Genomic DNA, 20,079 nt, shown 5'->3' with positions numbered 1-20,079 from the left:
GCGGGTAAAAAGCCATAAGAAAATATGTCTCCATTTGCACCCCGTAATTTGTGCCCACAGTTGCACAGATCTTTAGGGACACTGTAGGCTAACGCTTCATGGGTGGTTTTGTCAGGCGAAATTCAGGTTAAGTGCTCGGCTCAAGGACACATCAGGAGTGCTATACCCAGCAGAGAGGCCTTCGATGCAGAGAACTAGAATGTATTATTAAGCACAGCTTCTGTTCCATCTTATTAGAACCAATTTGAGATGCATTACTATGGTTCACCCCAAAAGCCACAGGATTACTGGCCAAGAGTATGAAATGAAACAAAGATAGGTATACCCATGCATAATACAAGGGAAACTTGGGAGCAATATATCAGATCTGTGTAAGTCCCTATATTACCCCCCATCCCCATATTACAGTATGAACACAGTTATATCATTGATTATTAAACTGTTTTGAGCCATAGTTTTCCTTTGAACTCATTTTTCTCTGTATAGCGGGCTACATGAGTACCCATTATTTCTATATTGATGTTGGTGAGAAAGGGATTGAATTCTAATGCACATTATCTCTTTCCCCATGCCTCGTCAGGGTTAACTGAGCCCCACAGTAACAATACACTATTATGCCGAAATTGTGGTACACTGGAGCCTTTGTTCCTGATATCCTTCTCCACCTGTCTCCCTGTAGGTTCAGTCCGTACGAATGGTACGACGCCCATCCCTGCAATCCCGGATCCGATGTGGTGGAGAACAACTTCACCCTCCTTAACAGCTTCTGGTTCGGTGTGGGCTCCCTCATGCAGCAAGGTATGGTATAGCCTAGCTTGTTCCCTCTTTCACATGTCAAAAGCAACAGTCCCCCCTCCACTCCCTTCCTCTGCAGAGCCACACTCCCTCTCCCTACCTCTCTCCACCTCTTTAACTGACAAGCTACCTCATTTCCATGTTCGAGACTGTTTTAGAAGACACTTGCCCGTCAGGAACAACTGGAGCTCAGACGTACATTACAAAAGAAAGCTGTTGTCACCTCCCTGCCTGCTCGTAGAAACAGGAGTGGTGAGAGAAAGTAGGTGTCAGACACCTGTCAGAATGTGGCAGGTAAAGACAGAAAACACGGTAGCATTTGTTTCCCCCATAACACAGCTGTTTGTGTTTTGGGACGAAAGGGTAAGTTGGAGAACGTGTCTGACAAATGCCAGCTGTCACTCCTCGCTGACGTTGGCTATGGCCACAAGGTTGATGTTTATATTGTTGTGTTTCCCGAGTGCTCGTACCAAAGACCCATTGTCGAAATCTATGTCCGACACACAGCTCAGCTCTCGGTACAAATTACATTTTGTAAAATGTCACTTGGGCCTTTTATGATGCTGGAGTAGTGTAATGTAATTGTCCTTTATGCATAATTTCATAATATTAAAATATGTCAATTCTCAGCATCTTTCTTATGCCAGAGAAAGACAGTTAACTTTAGTCTTTCCCCAACCCCCAAAGTACCTATTTCAATTATCCCACCTTCTGTGTAAGCTTACACAAATCTGAGGAAGGTTAGGGGAAGGATATTATGGCAACACCACGCTAATGCGGTCGCCTCGTCCACCCTTAAAGACATTCGTAAGCAAATGGAGCCCCGTAAATGCTTTGACATAATGAAGTCAGCCGAGGATTAAAAAAAAGAGCTACTAATAAAATGTTTAACCTCAATGTAACAAGACAAATTAGGGAGGCTCGACGGTGGATCTCTGCCGGTAAGGAGCGCAAATGCGACAATCCATTAAGCACAAATGCTGTACTCCTCGGCAGCTGTTCCGCGTAGCTGCATGGTATCTCTGACTATTTGCATTGTGAGTGGAGGCTAGGAGTCTAACAGTACAATATGCGAGGGAGGAGAGGAACGAGCAAAACAGGAAGTTGGTGATTCATCTTTGAACAGGATTGATAGTCCTTTGTCATTGGAATGGTAGGTCAACCACTTGAATCTTGAACTTAAAACTTAAACCACCTGTGTGTGGTTGTGTGTGGTTGTTCCTTTGAATACTGTCCTCCTCTAAGCAGGTTAATGTTGTTCCCCCAGATTACATACCATACAACAGGATATTTTACTTGATACAGCAAAATGATCTAAGAGTCTATACAGTTACTTTAAAATGATTTGGACATCAAACACGGAAAATGATTTCATCTGGGATATTGACTTGCTTTGTTCTTTGGACACAAGTGAAAAAAAAATGCATTTGGTGACAGTAGCAAGGTTAACAAAACCAAAAGGATATCTATCTTTGTAATTTGGGTGAACTATCCCTTTAAGATCATAGTGCTAATGTGGTCTGGAATTGCTTAGAACAATTATGTTAACAGGTTACAATTACTCTTTAAACATGTTACCTTTTCCCAATCTAACTCAGTGAAAGTGAAAAAAAAAGAAATAACCTGCGTCATTTGCAGTTAACTAAAAAAGTAGGTCAAACATTGATTCTCTGGAAGACATACCCACACAAAATGCGTTTTTTAAAATCCAGTTCCTTATAACAAACCTTTATATGATCTAATCGATTGGTCATGTCATTTATCAATGCAGAAATAACAGTCTTCACCCTGGAGCACCATGTGCTGCCTGCGCACATTTATCTACGGTCTAGTATTGAGTAATTGTGGCACCTATGTGTTCTGTAGCCAGGTGCGGACTGGCCATCTGGCATTACAGGAAAATGCCAGATTACCTGTCTGTAGCAAAGAAGTTTGAGGGTCTGTGCTCAGGCTAAGGAGAATGGTGACCGGTGCGTGAGAGAGAAAAAGGACCATGGAGTTCAGCAGGTACTCACACTCAAACCGTAAAAAAAGAAAAACCAAGGAGGCAGAGAAATATACTTTATTTAATTCCATGCTGGAAAGAATACAATAACTGCTAATGGAAAATGCAAAAAGTGCTATGTGTTCTGCCCTGATTCAAAAGGTCCAAGTATGTATCCAAAGGGTGCATTTTGTTATACAAACCAGACACCTTATGCTCGGCTGCCAAACTCACCTAACAGCCGCTGAGGAGGAAGCCATTTCATTGACATGTTTGGAAGAGGAAGAACAGCCTAATAAAACAAAATCCTGCCAGCTTGTCTGTGGGAGTGAGGTGTCCTACAAAACAAGAACACACAAAATGGAGAGGTGTAAAAGCACAACTTGCATGCTTCAAAAGAGGTGCGCTCTGGGCAGTGTGAGGCTTTTCTCATGGCAAACATAGTGTCTGATGGGTGTTGCAAAACGGGTGAAACATGAATATAATTGATACACAAAATGTGTAAGTAACATAAGCTGTACAAAATATTGCATTTATAGTCATGGGGCATTGTTTTGACCTTATCTGTGTAATCTTAATCCAATAAGGAGAAGAGAGTTTCTCAACTTGGAAAACATTTTTAGTTTATATGACATTCAGTATTTAAAAAGAGATTAACAAGCTCTAACAGCCTCTGGCGTAGAGAGCGTGTTTTTATGTGATGAGGCCGCTAAGGAGAGAATGTTAAGTGCAGGTAATGATTCTCACAGGAAGAGGTGCCTCCCCGATGTTAAGTTGAAGCTTTGGTTGTGGGGAAAATAATATGGGGAGAAAGCCAGGGCATTGCATTTAATAGTACTCAGTGCTTCTAAATCCACAGACAATATAACTCCCAGAAAGGCTCTGATTGTCCTTTTTCAAACTGACGATGGAGCAAGCAGTTTCCTTTTTTTATCAGACACTTCTGTGTAATGCATTGTGAATCTATCTTAAGCCTGTGTGCTTTTGTCAATGCTGTTATAAGGAGCCATGAGTAGTTATGAATGCTTTTTGCAAGTCGAATATTGTACTATGGTTGATAGGGGGTACTGTGAACGCATGAATTTCACACAGGTGGATCACGGCAAATGTTACCACTGTATGCAATATTGCAAGCATCAATAATTATCACAGAATGATCACAGCAAATGATTGTAATGTGTGTTTGTGTCAACGAATCCCAAAAGGGATGGGTTGCCAACTGGGTGCTTTGGCACAAAAATAGAATGTCCTTCATTCATTCAGCATCCCGGGGCCTAATACCTTTCTCAATAACATTGCCATTTTGCCGTAGTGTGTATTTAGAGTCACATCCCCCATCCTGTAACATAATTTGATTGGAATTTTTTTGCCATCGTGTTTTGCAAGGCCTTTCACATGACATGACTACTTGAAACTATGATGTCAGCACCTAGGCCATTCTAGCTGCAGCAGCCCTGCAGTCACTGAGATTGTGTTGCTTTGTTGACTGAAACACTGCGTCATTGTCTTCTGCTCTGAAAGGACATGTGTACTTCTTTGGCTTGGAAGACATGAAGTTCTTCTTCAAGGAGATGTATAATGCATTGACAAGGTTTTATTTCCTCGGCGGCACTATTGTTGTATTTATTAGAGTGTTCTAGGTGCCGTGCGCTCCAGCTGACAACAGCATTTTACGGCCTGGAATCCAATTGGGCTACCAGTTCCAGTTCCTTACCAGTCTGACTGCTGAGCTGGGTGTCCTCCTATTCTTAAGTGATAGTTCTTACCTTGGAGTGTTACTGTACTGGCCTTGTTTAGCCACCGTGTAAAGGCTGTCAAATCGCAAAGGACAAATCCAATCAAATTGGGTAAGGAAGGTTAAAAAGCTGACCACTTTACCTCCTCTCAGTGGGGTGGTTACTCTTCAAAATTGCCCTCATAAATCTTCTCAGTAAAGTAGTAGAGGGCACTGAACACAACCTCTGGTGGAGAGGTTGTTTTAGGCGTCGACAGGGACAGAAAATAAAGTATCTTTAGCCGTGAGTCAAAAAGCAATTGTAAAAAAGATATGGGAATTTATCTGACGGAGGACCTCACAATGTCATACTAAATGCTGTGGGAGGCAGTCTGGCCAACCTAAGTAATTGAACATTTATGTCCTGAGACTGATAACACATTTTCAACCTGTCAAATGTAAGTTGTCACAAATGGATGTATGTTATGCATGCATTCTTTGTGAGACACTGTTCTACACAATTAAAAATCATGCAAAGAAGAATACAAAACACAAAACAGACACATTGTAATCTCAAAATGCATATGAAACAGCCCAAATAAAAGAAAGCATATAGAACATACAGCTGTGGCAAAGGAGGTGGAACGTTTCAAAGGCAGAGAAAGAGCAGAATCACATTTAGATGTGACTTCTTTGTCTTGGTGACATTATTTTAATTGGACGCAGGCCTAGTGTCAGGTTTCTTTATGAAACCCCACAGCGAAAAAGCTAACATGTGTCAGTTTATTATTTCAAAAACGGCAGAATAGATTTCTGTCTGTTAAGCTTGGTGGTATCAGAGGCCACGTTCCAGGCTGACTACATTGCAGATGCATGCCAGATCTCCAGCCCAGACCACCCACTCCATTACTGCTTTGATCTCCTCCAGTCATTTCGGAGATACCGGTCAATTAAGTGTCGCATTGCGCCCCTCTGGGGGAGTTTTATCCCGGGGGTTATCACTATAATGAACAATTATATGTAGCTACCCTCTATGGGCAAGTACGCATTCATGTGTGAGCTGTGCTAGGATTTTCCTCTTCTAGGACAATAAAGCTGATTGTGACCTGATTATGATATCTCACAATGCATGTATAGGTGTTTGAAATTGCAACTAACCTCATCATTTGATATAGCAATCAGATACCTGACTCTGCAGTCGATAACTTGCACACAACCATTGAATGGCGCATGAAACACAACTGGAATATTGTCAGCCTGGAACATGACCATTATTTTTAAATGAACTCTCAACCCAGACTGGGGGTTTGTGTTGATCCAGGAATCCTACTGTATCTGGCATTAGAGTTTGGGATCGCCCCCCAAAAGGTTGTGCTGAGCCTCTTCCTTCATAATCAGCCAATTGTAGTCAAATTAAAATATAATGGCAGCCTTCCAAACTTAGGAAGGCTGCCAGGTACTTAGATATGCCCCTTTAGTTGTTTTCCATCTGAGAATTTGAGTAAGACCAAGAGTGTGTATGTTCCATGAATCCCTTTTATGTGAAAAAGCAACCATATAACCATTGTGTTTGTTATATTCTGTAACAGTCTTATATAAAGAAGATGCATATGTGATGTCAAACGTCTTCCTTATAAAGGCTATAATAAACTTTCGCCTCTGGGGGTACTCTCGAGTCAAAATGGGTCCCCTAAATGGACAGAAATATTGTCTGGAAATGACCTCATATATCATAGAATATGTATATGAACCATGCAGGCAAAATTCAAGCCAAAATGTTAACTACACAATTACCTATAGTGTATCTATAAGGTGACCGTTGTTCTCCCTCACCCTGTCTGCCATCCAGGCTCTGAGCTGATGCCCAAAGCCCTGTCCACCAGGATCATCGGAGGCATCTGGTGGTTCTTCACCCTCATCATCATCTCCTCCTACACGGCCAACCTGGCCGCCTTCCTCACCGTGGAGCGCATGGAGTCACCCGTGGACTCTGCCGACGACATCGCCAAGCAGACCAAGATTGAGTATGGTGTGGTCAAAGACGGTGCCACCATGTCTTTCTTCAAGGTATGTATCTTAGAAGACGGGGTCTGTCTGCTTTGGTTTTGAGTTGTGCTTTTGTTTCATGTTGATTTCATTACTCGTATTAAATAAACAATCTGCCAGGAACATTATCTGAAAAGAACATAATTAAATCTCTTCATTTCAATTCTCCAGTCATTTTAAGCAGTTTGAATGCAGCCCCATTGATTGAAGCACGCTGAGTACACAAAGTTATATTCTCATAAAACGTGTTTATGAAGAACTGAGACAAGATGCTGGATTCGTACTTTTTTATATACAGTATGCTTCTCAATAAAATAAAATAATCATATTCCACAAAATATATATATATTAATTTTTTTTCCAGTTAGATCTTAATTCCCGCTGCAAAAGCAAGTTCTCCACTTCTCCACGCTGTTTGATGTGATCCTCCATAATGATTTTTTATTCCAAAGTTTCAGCTTTTGCCCTGCAGGGTTCTCAGCTTTATTTTATTATTTTGAGTTTCGCCTCAGATGCTGTCACAGTGGTGCTGAATAACATGTAAGGGTTTGCTATTTTTCTGGGTAAGAAAAGGAAAATATTGGACACAGTGCTATGGAAAATGTTTTATGGACAAGGGAAGGTCCATACGTTTATGGCACACAATAGCAACGATAACAGATCATTTTACCCAGGGTGATTGTCCCAGTTTTACACTTTCAAATATTCTCTGTAATATGTGTGCCTCTGCTAAAGGGAGTATCTTTGTAGTTTCCCCTGCCTTGACAATACAATTGAGGTTGTATTTTTTGTTGACTTCTCTCATTTGATATTTCCGTCATCCCTATTTCCTTTATATTGGTTTATTCATATTACATTACATTAATATTATACTTATTGGCACTTTGGGATTTTGAAAAGTGTGTTACAAATATTATTATTCATAATTTCTCTCTTTCTACTCTCTGTTAGCAATATGTCTCAGTTGCTCTATGACCCACCCGATCAGAATATCCACCGATAGAATTTTCACCCGCTTAAAGATTCCCAGTGACCACCAACAAATCCACCGGAGGAGAAAGAGAACATTAGTAACCATTCTATTCCAGGAGGCTTGATTAACATGGAGTTCAATGAGGGATTAGGCATGGTCCATGGAGTAACTAGAATTTGTGATTATACCAAATTAGAGTCATCAGTTGCCTAACCATTGGAACTACTGGCTATGGTATAAACCAGGGGTGGCCAACTCTCTTCCTGGAGAGCTACTGAGTGTTCAGGCTTTTGCTCCAGCCCCTACTGAAACACACCTTATCCTACTCATCATCTCCTCATTAGGGCCTTTAGTATCTAATGGCTGCCTGTCTACCCTGAGCTATACACATCTATTTGAACCTTCTCTAAATGAAAGATTATTGACAATTAGTCAAGAACTTGCTGTAAGTTCTCAGAACAGTAAAAAGTGGATTTTACTCCTTAAGCGTGTTTACTTTGATTAGTGACAGGTATGATTGCAGTGTTATTAGTCAGAGGAGACACAGGTGTCTATAATTACCTCATCAGTTGCAGAGCTCAAGTGCCCTCGGTTCCTTCTCGTTATCACTGGGAGGGCTAACGAGCTCGACTGAAGCGGATGAGGGAGCTGATAAATACTGAAGAGGTCGGGAGTAGCTGTAGATATGTCAAACCACACTGCATGGAAGGGCACTGTAGGGCAAAGTAAATCTTTGCACTGTAATCTCTGGCACACTTACAGTAGCACTATGCTATCTTGACAATCAGATGTACTCTGTGTGTCACCTGCACGTCTAAATAAATAAAAATCACATTTTAACCGTCAATGCAGGAATTAAGTAACTAAAGAGCTTTAACATCCTTCATATTTTCAAATGACTAGGGTGATGAGTCAGTAATTATCTGAAATTAGGTATGGAATAACATTTGACCCCTTGTCAAGTAGCATGAAATATCACATAGACAAATGCAAGGCTAATAGAGAGGAACTAAATTAATCCAGCATTTTTCACTATTTCCTGTGGATGAAAATAGATGACATTACCTCCCCTTACTAAATTATTATATCCAGTGGCACAAGTCACTTTTTATATCAAAAAATAAAACAATAGATGTATGAAAGTACATATAGGACTTGAAAGCAGTGAATGTTAAAGTGGCATTGAACAGTTTATTCCTTTTCTTGGAGCTCAAGGCTCCAATACGTTCCTTTATTCGTACAATTATATACTTCTCGAAATGGAGAATTGTGGGAAAAGGATAATAACAGCATGATAGGTGCTCAAGATTGCCAGAGTATTTTCAACACCAGAGGGCTATCGTGTAATGGGATCAACACGGTGTAGAAAACATGTTAATTTAAAAAAAAGAACTGTGTAGACTCAATGCCCCTTTGACCAGCTGTAATGCACAATCTGAGATTCAACATTGATTGTACTTTCAATTCTTCCCCTTACAGAAATCAAAGGTGTCTACTTTTGAGAAGATGTGGGCCTTCATGAGTAGTAAACAGAGTACGTCGCTTGTCAAGTCCATTGAGGACGGCATCCAGAGGGTTCTGAAGTCTGACTATGCCTTGCTCATGGAGTCTACCACAATCGATTACATTACCCAGCGGAACTGCAACCTCACCCAGGTTGGAGGCGTCATTGACAGCAAAGGCTATGGAATAGGCACTCCCATGGGTAAGATGTAACAACATCTGTACCTTAATTGATATAATAGCTTCCTGATGGTATGAATAATCTCCAGCTCTCCATACCTCCTGCAACAAGCACCATCCCCCACTGATACACTGGTAGGAGGTGGTCCTTCAAGCTGGACAGAAACAAATAACACATTCATCCTATATTTGTGCTTTCGATGCAGAGCATTTCGACTAACTACTACCGTGCTACTATTGTATTTTTGTCATTTTTGGACTGTGTGTGTATTGTTCACTTATTTCTAGATATTTCTAGATATTTGGGGCGACAGGTACATGGTGGTTAGAACGTTGGGCCAGTAACCGAAAGGTTGAATCCCCGAGCTGACAAGGTGAAAATATGTCATTCTGCCCCTGAACAAGGCAGTTAACCCACGGTTCACCGGTAGGCCTTCATTGTAAATAAGAGTTTGTTCTTAACTGACTTGCTTAGTTAAGTAAATAAAACATATATATTGCTGCACTGTTGAAGCTAGAAACATAAGCATTTCGATGCACCTGTGAAGACATCTGCACAACTGTGTGCACGACCAATAAACTTTGAATTGATTTACTGTACCAGTCAAAGTTTGGACACACCTACTCATTCCAGAGTTTTTCTTTATTTTGACTATTTTCTACATTGTAGAATAATAGTGAAGACATCAAAACTATAAGATAACACATATGGAATCATGTAGTAACCAAAATATATTTGAGATTCTTTAAAGTAACCACCCTAAAGTAGCCTTCCTTTGCCTTGATGACAGCTTTGCACACTCTTGGCATTATCTCAACCAACATCATGAGGTAGTCATCTGTAATGCATTTCAATTAACAGTTGTGCCTTAAGTTAATTTGTGGAATTTCTTTCCTTGTTAATGCGCTTGGTATACAGAAGATAGCCCTATTATACAGAAGATAGCCCTATTTGGTAAAAGACCAAGTCCATATTATGGCAAGAACAGCTCAAATAAGCTAAGCGAAATGACGGTCAGTCAATACGGAACATTTCAAGAACTTTGAAAGTTTCTTCAAGTGTAGTTGCAAAAACCATAAAGCGCTATGATGAAACTAGCTCTCATGAGGACCGCCACAGGAATGGAAGAACCAGAGTTACCAGCCTCAGAGATTCCAGCCCAAATAAATGCTTCACATTAACAAGTTTTAATATTTTAAATATTTTTATTTAACCTTTACTAAAGGACACCAATAAGAAGAATAGACTTGCTCAGGCCCAAGAAACACACGCAATGGACATTAGACCGGTGGAAATCTGTTTTTTGGTCTGAGTCCAAATTTGTGATTTTTGGTTCCAACCACCGTGTCTTTGTGAGACGCAGAGTAGGTGACCAGATGACCAGATGACCAGATCTGGTCACCAGATTTGGTGACCAGATTTGATTTGATTTGATAATCTCTGCATGTGTGGTTCCCACCGTGAAGCATGGAGGAGGAGGTGGGATGGTGTGGGGGTGCTTTGCTGGCGACACAGTCTGTGATTTATTTAGAATTCAAGGCACACTTAACCAGCATGGCTACCACAGCATTCTGCAGCGAAACGCCCATCTGGTTTGCGCTCAGAGGTCTATCATTTATTTTTCAACAGGACAATGACCCAAAACACACCTCCAGTCTGGCCTCCACAATCACCTGACCTCAACCCATTTGAGATGGTTTGGGATGAGTTGGACCATGGAGTGAAGGAAAAACAGTCAACAAGTGTTCAACATCAAATCAAATCAAATTTATTTATATAGCCCTTCGTACATCAGCTGATATCTCAAAGTGCTGTACAGAAACCCAGCTTAAAACCCCAAACAGCAAGCAATGCAGGTGTAGAAGCACGGTGGCTAGGAAAAACTCCCTAGAAAGGCCAAAACCTAGGAAGAAACCTAGAGAGGAACCAGGCTATGTGGGGTGGCCAGTCCTCTTCTGGCTGTGCCGGGTGGAGATTATAAGAGAACATGGCCAAGATGTTCAAATGTTCATAAATGACCAGCATGGTCAAATAATAATAATCACAGGCAGAACAGTTGAAACTGGAGGTGGACTGGGGACAGCATGGAGTCATCATGTCAGGTAGTCCTGAGGCATGGTCCTAGGGCTCAGGTCCTCCGAGAGAGAGAAAGAAAAAGAGAAAGAGAGAATTAGAGAGAGCATACTTAAATTCACACAGGACACCGGATAGGACAGGAGAAGTACTCCAGATATAACAAACTGACCCTAGCACCCCGACACATAAACTACTGCAGCATAAATACTGGAGGCTGAGACAGGATGTGGGAACTCCTTCAAGACGGTTGAAAAAGCATTCCAGGTGAAACTGGTTGAGAGAATGCCAAGGGTGTGCAAAGCTGTCATCAAGGCAAAGGGTGGCTACTTTGAAGAATCTAAAATACATTTTTATTTTGGTAACTACATGATTCCATATGTGTTATTTCATAGTTTTAATGTCTTCAGTATGTTTCTACAAAAACCCTTGAATGAGTAGGTGTGTCCAAACTTTTGACTGGTACTGTATATTAATATGCAATGACTACATTTGAGCCATATGTTGTGAAAACACCCCTGTGGCCTCATCAACGAGATCCAGCTAGTGGTTTATCTTATCTTTCAACCAGTCTAAAGCAAACCTGTTGCTTGCCTTACAGGCTCTCCATACCGGGACAAAGTGACCATCGCCATCCTGAGCATCCTGGAAGATGGCCGTCTGCACATGCTCAAGGAGAAGTGGTGGAGCGGCAGCAGCTGTCTGGACGAAGAGCGCCGTGAGAAAGCCGGCCCCATGGGCATTCCGAACCTGGGAGGGATCTTTATAGTGCTGGCGTGTGGCCTGGTTCTCTCCGTCTTTGTGGCTATAGCCGAATTCATATACAAGCTAAGGAAGACGGCGAAACGTGAGCAGGTAGATATTATCCCCATGAATCTGATTCAAGATTGTTGATCAGTAATTTAGGTACTTGATGTGATTATTTTATTAATGACATTGGTTAATTTTAGATCCTTGCCTAACTGTCCTTATTTCTAACAATATGAACACAACCTTAAAATTCAAGCTGTACTCTGTCCATTTTAGTTCCCTTTATTAAAGGAATTTGCATTCCCTCAAATAATCCCTGTGCTATTTGGCCATAGAATAGAACACTTATTTAATTTTAACATGCATAATTGCAAATTGGAGCATGCCGAATTAATCCGTTATTAGTCATTGCAGATGTCAGAATACTATGAATCTCAGCAGTTGTAAATCGCAGATTGGAGTTATGCAACTAAGTGGGTTGTGTCAAGCATGCTTGTATAGGTAATGGGGTAAGAATACGGCTCTGTGTTCAATCTATCTGACAGAGCAGGAGCAGTGCACATTGCGTGGGTTGCATGTGGTGGGGGTTGCAGTTTGACATGGCTGTCAGCGATGGGAGAGGAACAACATGCATGAATGTTTTGTGGCAAATGTGTTTTGCACTCTTGATTTTGTTGACACTCTATGCTGTCAGAACCATTTAAAGCTAAGGCATTTACCCCCATCCCTTTCCCCCCTTCTCTCCCCTCATCCTCGCCCTTTTTGCCCAGAGGTCTTTCTGCAGTGCCATGGTGGACGAGATCAGACAGTCGTTCACCTGCGGGACGCGTGTGAAACACAAGCCCCACCACCAGGTCCCGGTCATGGTCAAGACGGATGCAGTGATCAACATGCACACGTTCAACGACCGACGACTCCCGGGAAAGGACAACTTGAGCTGCAACACTGGGATGACCCCCGTGTTCCCGTGACAGTTTGCGCCTCCCAGAGAAAGAGCCTCCTGAGCAATGTGGAGGGCATGATTGGTCCCGAAACCTGGGACAATGGAATCGAGGGGATCACCAGATTCACCATCAACCACAGCGACATAGGGACACTAACGAAACATGGAACACTATCTAAACATGGTACTATCAAAATGGCAGCATCGGCGACACAGGTATGACAACGTTCACCCATGTATTCCAAAAGAGACAGAAAAAGAGAGAGTGAGGTGGAGGAGAAGAACCATCTCCAAATAATCTGTATTCAAGTCCGATGTTTACGTACGTAACACAAAATATACACTCACCAAGGAATCACAAGATATCCAAGGAATCCTTGATTGACAACAAAGATTCAACCTTTTTATTGGACATATGGCATAAAGACAGAGTTGGCTTCGTTGAGCATGGCAATAAAAGAACTACAGACAGACATGGGAAATGGGGTTTTGATGGGAGATCAGTTATGTCACACATAGCACATCACGATCATTCAAAGTTCTGACGATTCTTTTTTATCTTGTCTGGAGGTCCTTTGGCAGCAGAAAATTATGTTACCTCAAACCTTGTACAGACATAACATTGGGTTCTTGATTTGCTCTCTTTGAGTCACTGTCTATTTTGTGGGAGGCGTTTATAAATGCATGGCTTGGACCATCGGCCTGTTATAATTCCACTACAATAAACATGTCCTTAGTACATGCAGATGACAGCAATGGAATCCGAACAGTGAGCAAATCCCATAGTAAGAGAGAGCATTGGTCACTCAGTGAACTAGGTTCGCAGATTATCTTTAATTGACGAAACATTACTGTTCAAAGAGAGAGAGATATCACTGAAGCTATCCCGAGATTTTAATGGGGAGACGTTGATTTATTGTTAATGAATAATGAATGAAATGAATGAACATTTCCACATGGTGCCATTTTGTTATTGTGACTAAACAAAATGTAGGGCCCAATTTGTATGTGCTTCACCACGTTACTTTCAGACATATGTTTTGTGGACGTTCAGATAATTTAGTATGTGAAAAAAATGAAGAACTAGCCAATTGCCAAAGATATGCCCGTAAAATAAAACTAAACATTGGATGAATTTGTCAATTAAACTATGTTAAAGAAGAATAACCATGGCTTTTTCCCTCTTTACAACACAGGGTAATGTGTTTCTATCAGATGTAATGACTTTGTGTGATTGATAAGATGCCCCAAAAAACAAATATACAAAACCCATGGGATAATGAACGAGGAGTGATTTGCTTCAACGTATTCATGTACCAAAATGCAAGTACATAACTTGAAGTGTTTACTCTTATTTGGCTCCCAATGATAAACGGACACGAACCTCCTTATATTTATTTGTTGCACTTACTAGTCTATATTGTCCTCTAAAATAACTACCTGGTCTCATTACTTTTTTCGACATTTATACGTTGAACAACTGTACGATTTAGGGGTATAAACTGAATTGATTTACTCATAAAAGCATAACATATTTATGGTTATGTTAAACCCAATCATACCATTCATGTTTGAGGGGTTATGGTTAGGGTTATAGTCAGCTAGCTAGTTAGCCAGCTAGCTTGGCTAGTTGGTTATCTCTTGTTGGTTATCTCTGCCCATGTCCACTTAATAAGCAGTTCAGAGAAATGTGTCTACATTGGCTTTTAGTTGTCTTTAAAAAATCCATGGCAATATAGCATTTTCAGAGGGCAATTAGCCATCTGTTTCCATTGTGCCAAAATGTCTCTACAATAAGGCCCCTCAGAAATAGCCATGTTATAATCGCACAGCGTCCATTTAATTGCTTTTGCTGCTTGCAATGAATTACCTTCTAACCCTTCTGACTGCTAAACAGACACTCTAATCTAAAAATGTCAGTGATATGAAAGAAATGCAGAGAGCACAGTACAGATGTACAGACTTCATAGTCACTGTTTTTAAGCTGTTTGGTTTTAGTTCTGTAATCGCAGGTGACTGTAAATGACTTGGTTTAGTAGTGTGTTGGTCGGAGGACAATGGACAAGATACCGTATGAGTAAGAAACAAATGCTGTCATCATACTCTTCCTTCTATGTGTGTTTACTTTGTGGCCACGGCAACAATGAATGTCCTTGGGACAATTATTTAGCTTATTCTTGTTGCAGGCCCGATCTAAAAGCTTTGTAGCAGCGTTACCGAACGCTATGCTACCGTTACGGAAATGAGATAGAGCTAGCCTGAGTGGCTGACAAGACCCTTTGGTTTTGGTTTTGCATATGATTTTCATACTGTGCACTAGAGATAGATATAATTCAATTAGTCAATATCATGCTCAGATGATGAGATGAACAAACAGACGGAAGATCTGAAGTTTGGTTTTTCTGTGTTTATGTCGTCTGTAACGCCTATAAACTGTATATCTGCAATGAGTATTGAGCTGTAGGATGCTAGCAGTCTATGTGAGCTGCCGGAATAGGGAGCTGAAGAGACAGCATACCTCTGTGAGGTTTACAATATTGATAAAAAAAGACAAACTATCTTGGGTTCCTTTTTTCAACATTAACAATGTAAAGATTCAAGGAAACTTAAATCTGTGTGACTTATTATCGGTTTGGTAGAAACTCTTTGTATAAATGTTAATCAACTCACGTCTGCAAAGTAGAGTACATGTAGATAAGGTGAACAGGAGACAATGTATTTTGCTACATTTTTACAGATAAATACATACATTTTTGTTCTCAGCCAAACACAATTTCTTAATTTAAATTTGGTTTCACATGCCACGTTAACCTGTACCCCACTCCCACTTCCCCATCCTCCATATTAATTTATTCGATTGGAATGGATTATAATATATTATATTGGATTAGGATCATCAAGAGCAGAATATTATATGTAAATCTTATTTTATCGCACCTAATATATTGATATGAGGTGTATGTGACGTTGTAATATTGAATTCCCCAAAACTGTAGAGGAAACTCATTTAGAATAGATTTTGTATGATCTAGCTGGCTCTTTTCTTCTCTTTTGAAACCCATGATGCAGTTGGGCAAAGACTGGTTGTTACACTACAGGTTAGACTGGCTTCCAGTTGAATTCCCCTTTGACTGCAAACACAAGGTACTTTAATGTTTTTTTTTGTCAATCCACATACTCTCCGAAATAATTGTGGTGAAAATGGACATCAGTGATCCATTTTAATAAAATTATTTGAATTTACTACCAAGATTTTAGTTCAGTTAATTCAATCAGTCCCAGTTATTAAGCATACTGTCTTTTTTATACCAAAATGTGAATCCAGTTATTTTACAACATTTTATGAAATCTAAGATAAAAATAATGAAAAAAATAAAATGACACATAATATGTGCAGTATGTGGTATGAGTTAGAATGAGTTACACTTTATTCAGCAATCAAACAGTCACAGCGCTAGGTATTTATTTATGTCTGGTTTTGAGTTGAGGTGAGCTGAGCTGAGCTGAATTGTCTGCTTCTATCGTTTGACAGGAGACCTTTCAAATAATAGGGTTAATATGTTGGTGCCGACCAGGGTTTTCTTTGTGGACATGCAGAATTTCTATGAATATAGTTTTTTGTAACGTTTTGTAACATTTTCTGTTTACCTAATAACTGTATGTGTTAAGAGAAGACTATTGTTAGAATAACCAAGTAAAACATGGGGAAATATAAAATCATAGAGAAGCTATTGCGTTATTTTCTTTTTAACACACTGTGAATAATTCAATTGTACAGTTTGCTGTATGGGTTATATGATTTTAAAGTTTTAAATAAAAAATGTAAAACTACATTACTCTTGTTTGAGTCCTATTATTCATAGACACTGTGTCAGTCGATAGAGACGAGATTCATACAACTAAACCCAAGAATCCGTTGTTGCTATGCAATGCTATACATTGTAGTCTACCCAACATATTCTCAGGTTAAAATCTCCAGCTGTCTCTCTGATTGGTAGACAACAATGTATTGCAACAATGTACAGCACAGATTGAATGCAGGTCTGAACATCTACTCTGGAATTCTATGTATTAACAGGTTGTTTTGCACTACTAGTGGAGTGGTACATTATATTCTCAGGTTGTTTCACATTTGTATCCTTCCCGGTATGGAAAGGTAAACTTTTCACACTGCAGTGTATCCAAACTCACTCTGCAGAACTGGCTCAAGGAGAACTTTGTTGCCATTTGCCGTATGGATCCATTCACTCAGGGTGGAATATCCCTTTGAAGTCATGCTTTACCTGAGGTGGCTGATACCGAACCACTGAAGTATAAGTGCACAGTGACATGAAAGGCAGGAGGGCACCACAGAGAAACTTGTGCATTTTTAAACCTGCTATTTACCAGATTACCATTGTGACTCGCTAAGACATGCATATCAAGCAGGGAGAGTGGAGAGAGTAGTGCATGTTGGAGTGGTAAGTGACTGAGCTGTCTAATGTGAGGGGGGGGGGCACTTCTGCTACGCGAAAAAGATGGATAGAGGCCTTCTGAAGAGAGTTCATCTGTAGTGACCGCATCTTGAGACTCCAGGGGTAATTACTGATACACACTGAGCGGCCATTTGTCTTTCATGACTATTACTCAATGGCATACATCCACACATGAGAACATAGAAGCCTTCTTAGAAAAGGTCTCTTCTGCTATTGTCTGTTACTGTGACATTTAATGAGGAACAGCAAGCAGAGAAACATTCTTGTATAACAGTCTTTGTCTAGGCCTTGATAGAGATTGCCAACCATCATCCCTTATACTATCCCAGTAATCATCATCATCAGTTGGCTGCAGAACAGTTGTATAACCGACATAACAAGTGACAGAATAAGTGACAGAATGCAATATTTCAAGAAAGGAAGCACATAATACATAGTCCGTCCATTGAATCATGGCCCGTCACACTACAGTACATCACCAAAAGTATGTGGACACCTGCTCGCTGAACCTCTCATTCCAAAATCATGGGCATTAATATGGAGTTGGTCCCCCCTTTGCTACTGTAACAGCCTCCATTATTCTTGGAAGGCTTTCCTATAGAAATTGGAACATTGCTGCTGGGACTTGCTACCATTCAGCAACAAGAGCCATTAGTGTGATCAGGCACTGATGTTGGGTGATTAGGCCTGGCTCGCAGTCGGCCATCCAATTATTCCTGAAGGTGTTCGATGGGGTTGAGGTCAGGTCACTGTGCAGGCCAGTCAAGTTCTTCCACACAGATCTCGACAAACCATTTCTGTATGGACCTCGATTTTGGCACGAAGGCATTGTCATGCTGAAATGGCAAAAGGTTCTTCTTCCAACTGTGGCCACGAAGTTGGAAGCACAGAATCAACTAGAATGTCATTCCCTTCACTGGAATGAAGGGACCTAGCCCCGGACCATTATTCCCCCCCTACACCAAACTTTAAAGTTGGCATTATCCATTGGGACAGGTAGCGTTCTCCTGGCATCCGCCAAACTGAGATTCGTCCGTCTGACTGCCAGATAGGGAATTATGATTCATCACTCCAGAGAACACATTTCCACTGCTCCAGAGTCCAATTGCACCACTCCAGCCAACGCTTGGCATTGCAGATGGGGATCTTAGGCTTCTGTGCGGCTGCTCGGCCATGGAAACTCATTTCATGAAGCTCCCAACGAACAGTTCCTGTGCTGACATTGCTTCCAGAGGCAGTTTGGAACTCGGTAGTGAGTGTTGCAACCGAGGACAGATTACTTTTACACGCTTCAGCACTTGGCGGTCCCGTTCTGTGAGATTGTGTGGCCTACCACTTTGCGGCTGAGACGTTGTTGCTCCTAGACATTTCCACGTCACAATAACAGCACTTGCAGTTGACCGAGGCAGCTCTAGCAGTGCAGAAATTTGATGACCTGACGTGTTGGAAAGGTGGCATCTTATGATGGTGCCACGTTGAAAGTCACCGAGCTGTTCAGTATGGGCCATTCTACTGACAATGTTTGTCTATGGAGATTGCATGGCTGTGTGCTCAATTTTATACACCTTACAGCAACGGGTGTGGATGAAATAGCCGAATCCACTAATTTGATGAGGTGTCCACATACACTATATAAAGTATCTCAAAACAATTAGCAATAGTCCACAGACTGAAAACATGACTGGTGTGTGTCTGTGTGTGCGTGTGTGCTCGCATCTGATCACGGAGCGAGCCAGCAGACAGACATAACTGCGACAGAGAGAGATTAACCTTGCTGCCGCGGAGATGCCAGACGTCGGTGTTAAAGGAAGCAGGGGAACCCCAGGACTCAGCGCTCAGGAGCAGCTGGTGCATAATGAGCGATGGGCAGGGGCCTGCTCCTAATGGGAAGATTTATTATCTCTCACAATCAATTAATCCCTGCGGACAGGCAGGGGCCAGGAGGAGAGCATCAGGAGTATGTAAAAAAAAGAGAGGGACAGAGGGAGGCAGGGATGGATAGAGGGAGCGAGTGGGGAAATGAAGAGAGATATGTGAGAGGTGGTGGAGGGAGGATTGGACTGAGAGGTAGTGAAATCAGAAGTATGTAAAAGAGGGTGAGAGGAAGGGATGGCGGGAACTGGCCATATGAAAAGAGAGAGATATGAAAAGAGACATGAGAGATTCATGCGTGAAATCGGGAGTATGTAAAAGAGAGAGGGATGGAGGGTGGGATAGAGGGAGGCAGTGGGGGAACTGGACAGATGAAGAAAGAAACAAGTGAGGTGGATGGAGTGAAATTAAGAGAAAAAAAAACAGACCGTACGAGAAGGAGAGTATGAACATGTTATGGGGGATAAAGCCCACAATTGAGAACGATGCAAAGGGGATGTGTGAGTGTTTACGTTGAAGTGGTTAAATGTGTGTCATGTGAAAGTAGAGTAGGAAATGATGAGTAATAAGACAGGAACAAAGGAAGCCAATGAATGAAATAGAAGCGAGTGGGAGAAGAGGGGAGAGAGAGTTGAGTAAATGTGTCAGCTAAAGTGAGAGACGGAACAGAGGTGAGAGAGAAAAAGAAGCCAAGAGGATGGAGAGAGAATTGGAGAGAACAAGGCAGTGAAGGGAACAGGAGGAAAAGACAGAAAAACATAAAAACAATG

The 20,079-nt window shown here is 41.2% G+C and overlaps 1 protein-coding gene across 1 annotated transcript in view; it reads left to right on the top strand.

Annotated features, from left to right (window-relative positions):
- The window catches only part of LOC112246568 (glutamate receptor ionotropic, kainate 3-like), a 125,723-nt gene extending 108,928 nt beyond the window's left edge, over positions 1-16,795 (top strand). The window contains exons 12-16 of the mRNA XM_024414961.1: positions 680-798; positions 6,343-6,560; positions 8,992-9,217; positions 11,871-12,124; positions 12,792-16,795. Of these exons, the coding sequence (XP_024270729.1) occupies positions 680-798; positions 6,343-6,560; positions 8,992-9,217; positions 11,871-12,124; positions 12,792-13,184 (1,210 nt within the window). The 3' untranslated portion in view covers positions 13,185-16,795. The remainder of the gene's footprint in view (positions 1-679; positions 799-6,342; positions 6,561-8,991; positions 9,218-11,870; positions 12,125-12,791) is intronic.
- The last annotated feature ends 3,284 nt before the right edge of the window (positions 16,796-20,079 follow it).

This window comes from Oncorhynchus tshawytscha, linkage group LG03 (genome assembly GCF_018296145.1).
Source record: "Oncorhynchus tshawytscha isolate Ot180627B linkage group LG03, Otsh_v2.0, whole genome shotgun sequence".
Lineage (NCBI taxonomy): Eukaryota > Metazoa > Chordata > Actinopteri > Salmoniformes > Salmonidae > Oncorhynchus > Oncorhynchus tshawytscha.
The sequence above is the reverse complement of the archived record's forward strand: the minus strand, read 5'-3'. Positions and strand labels throughout refer to the sequence as shown.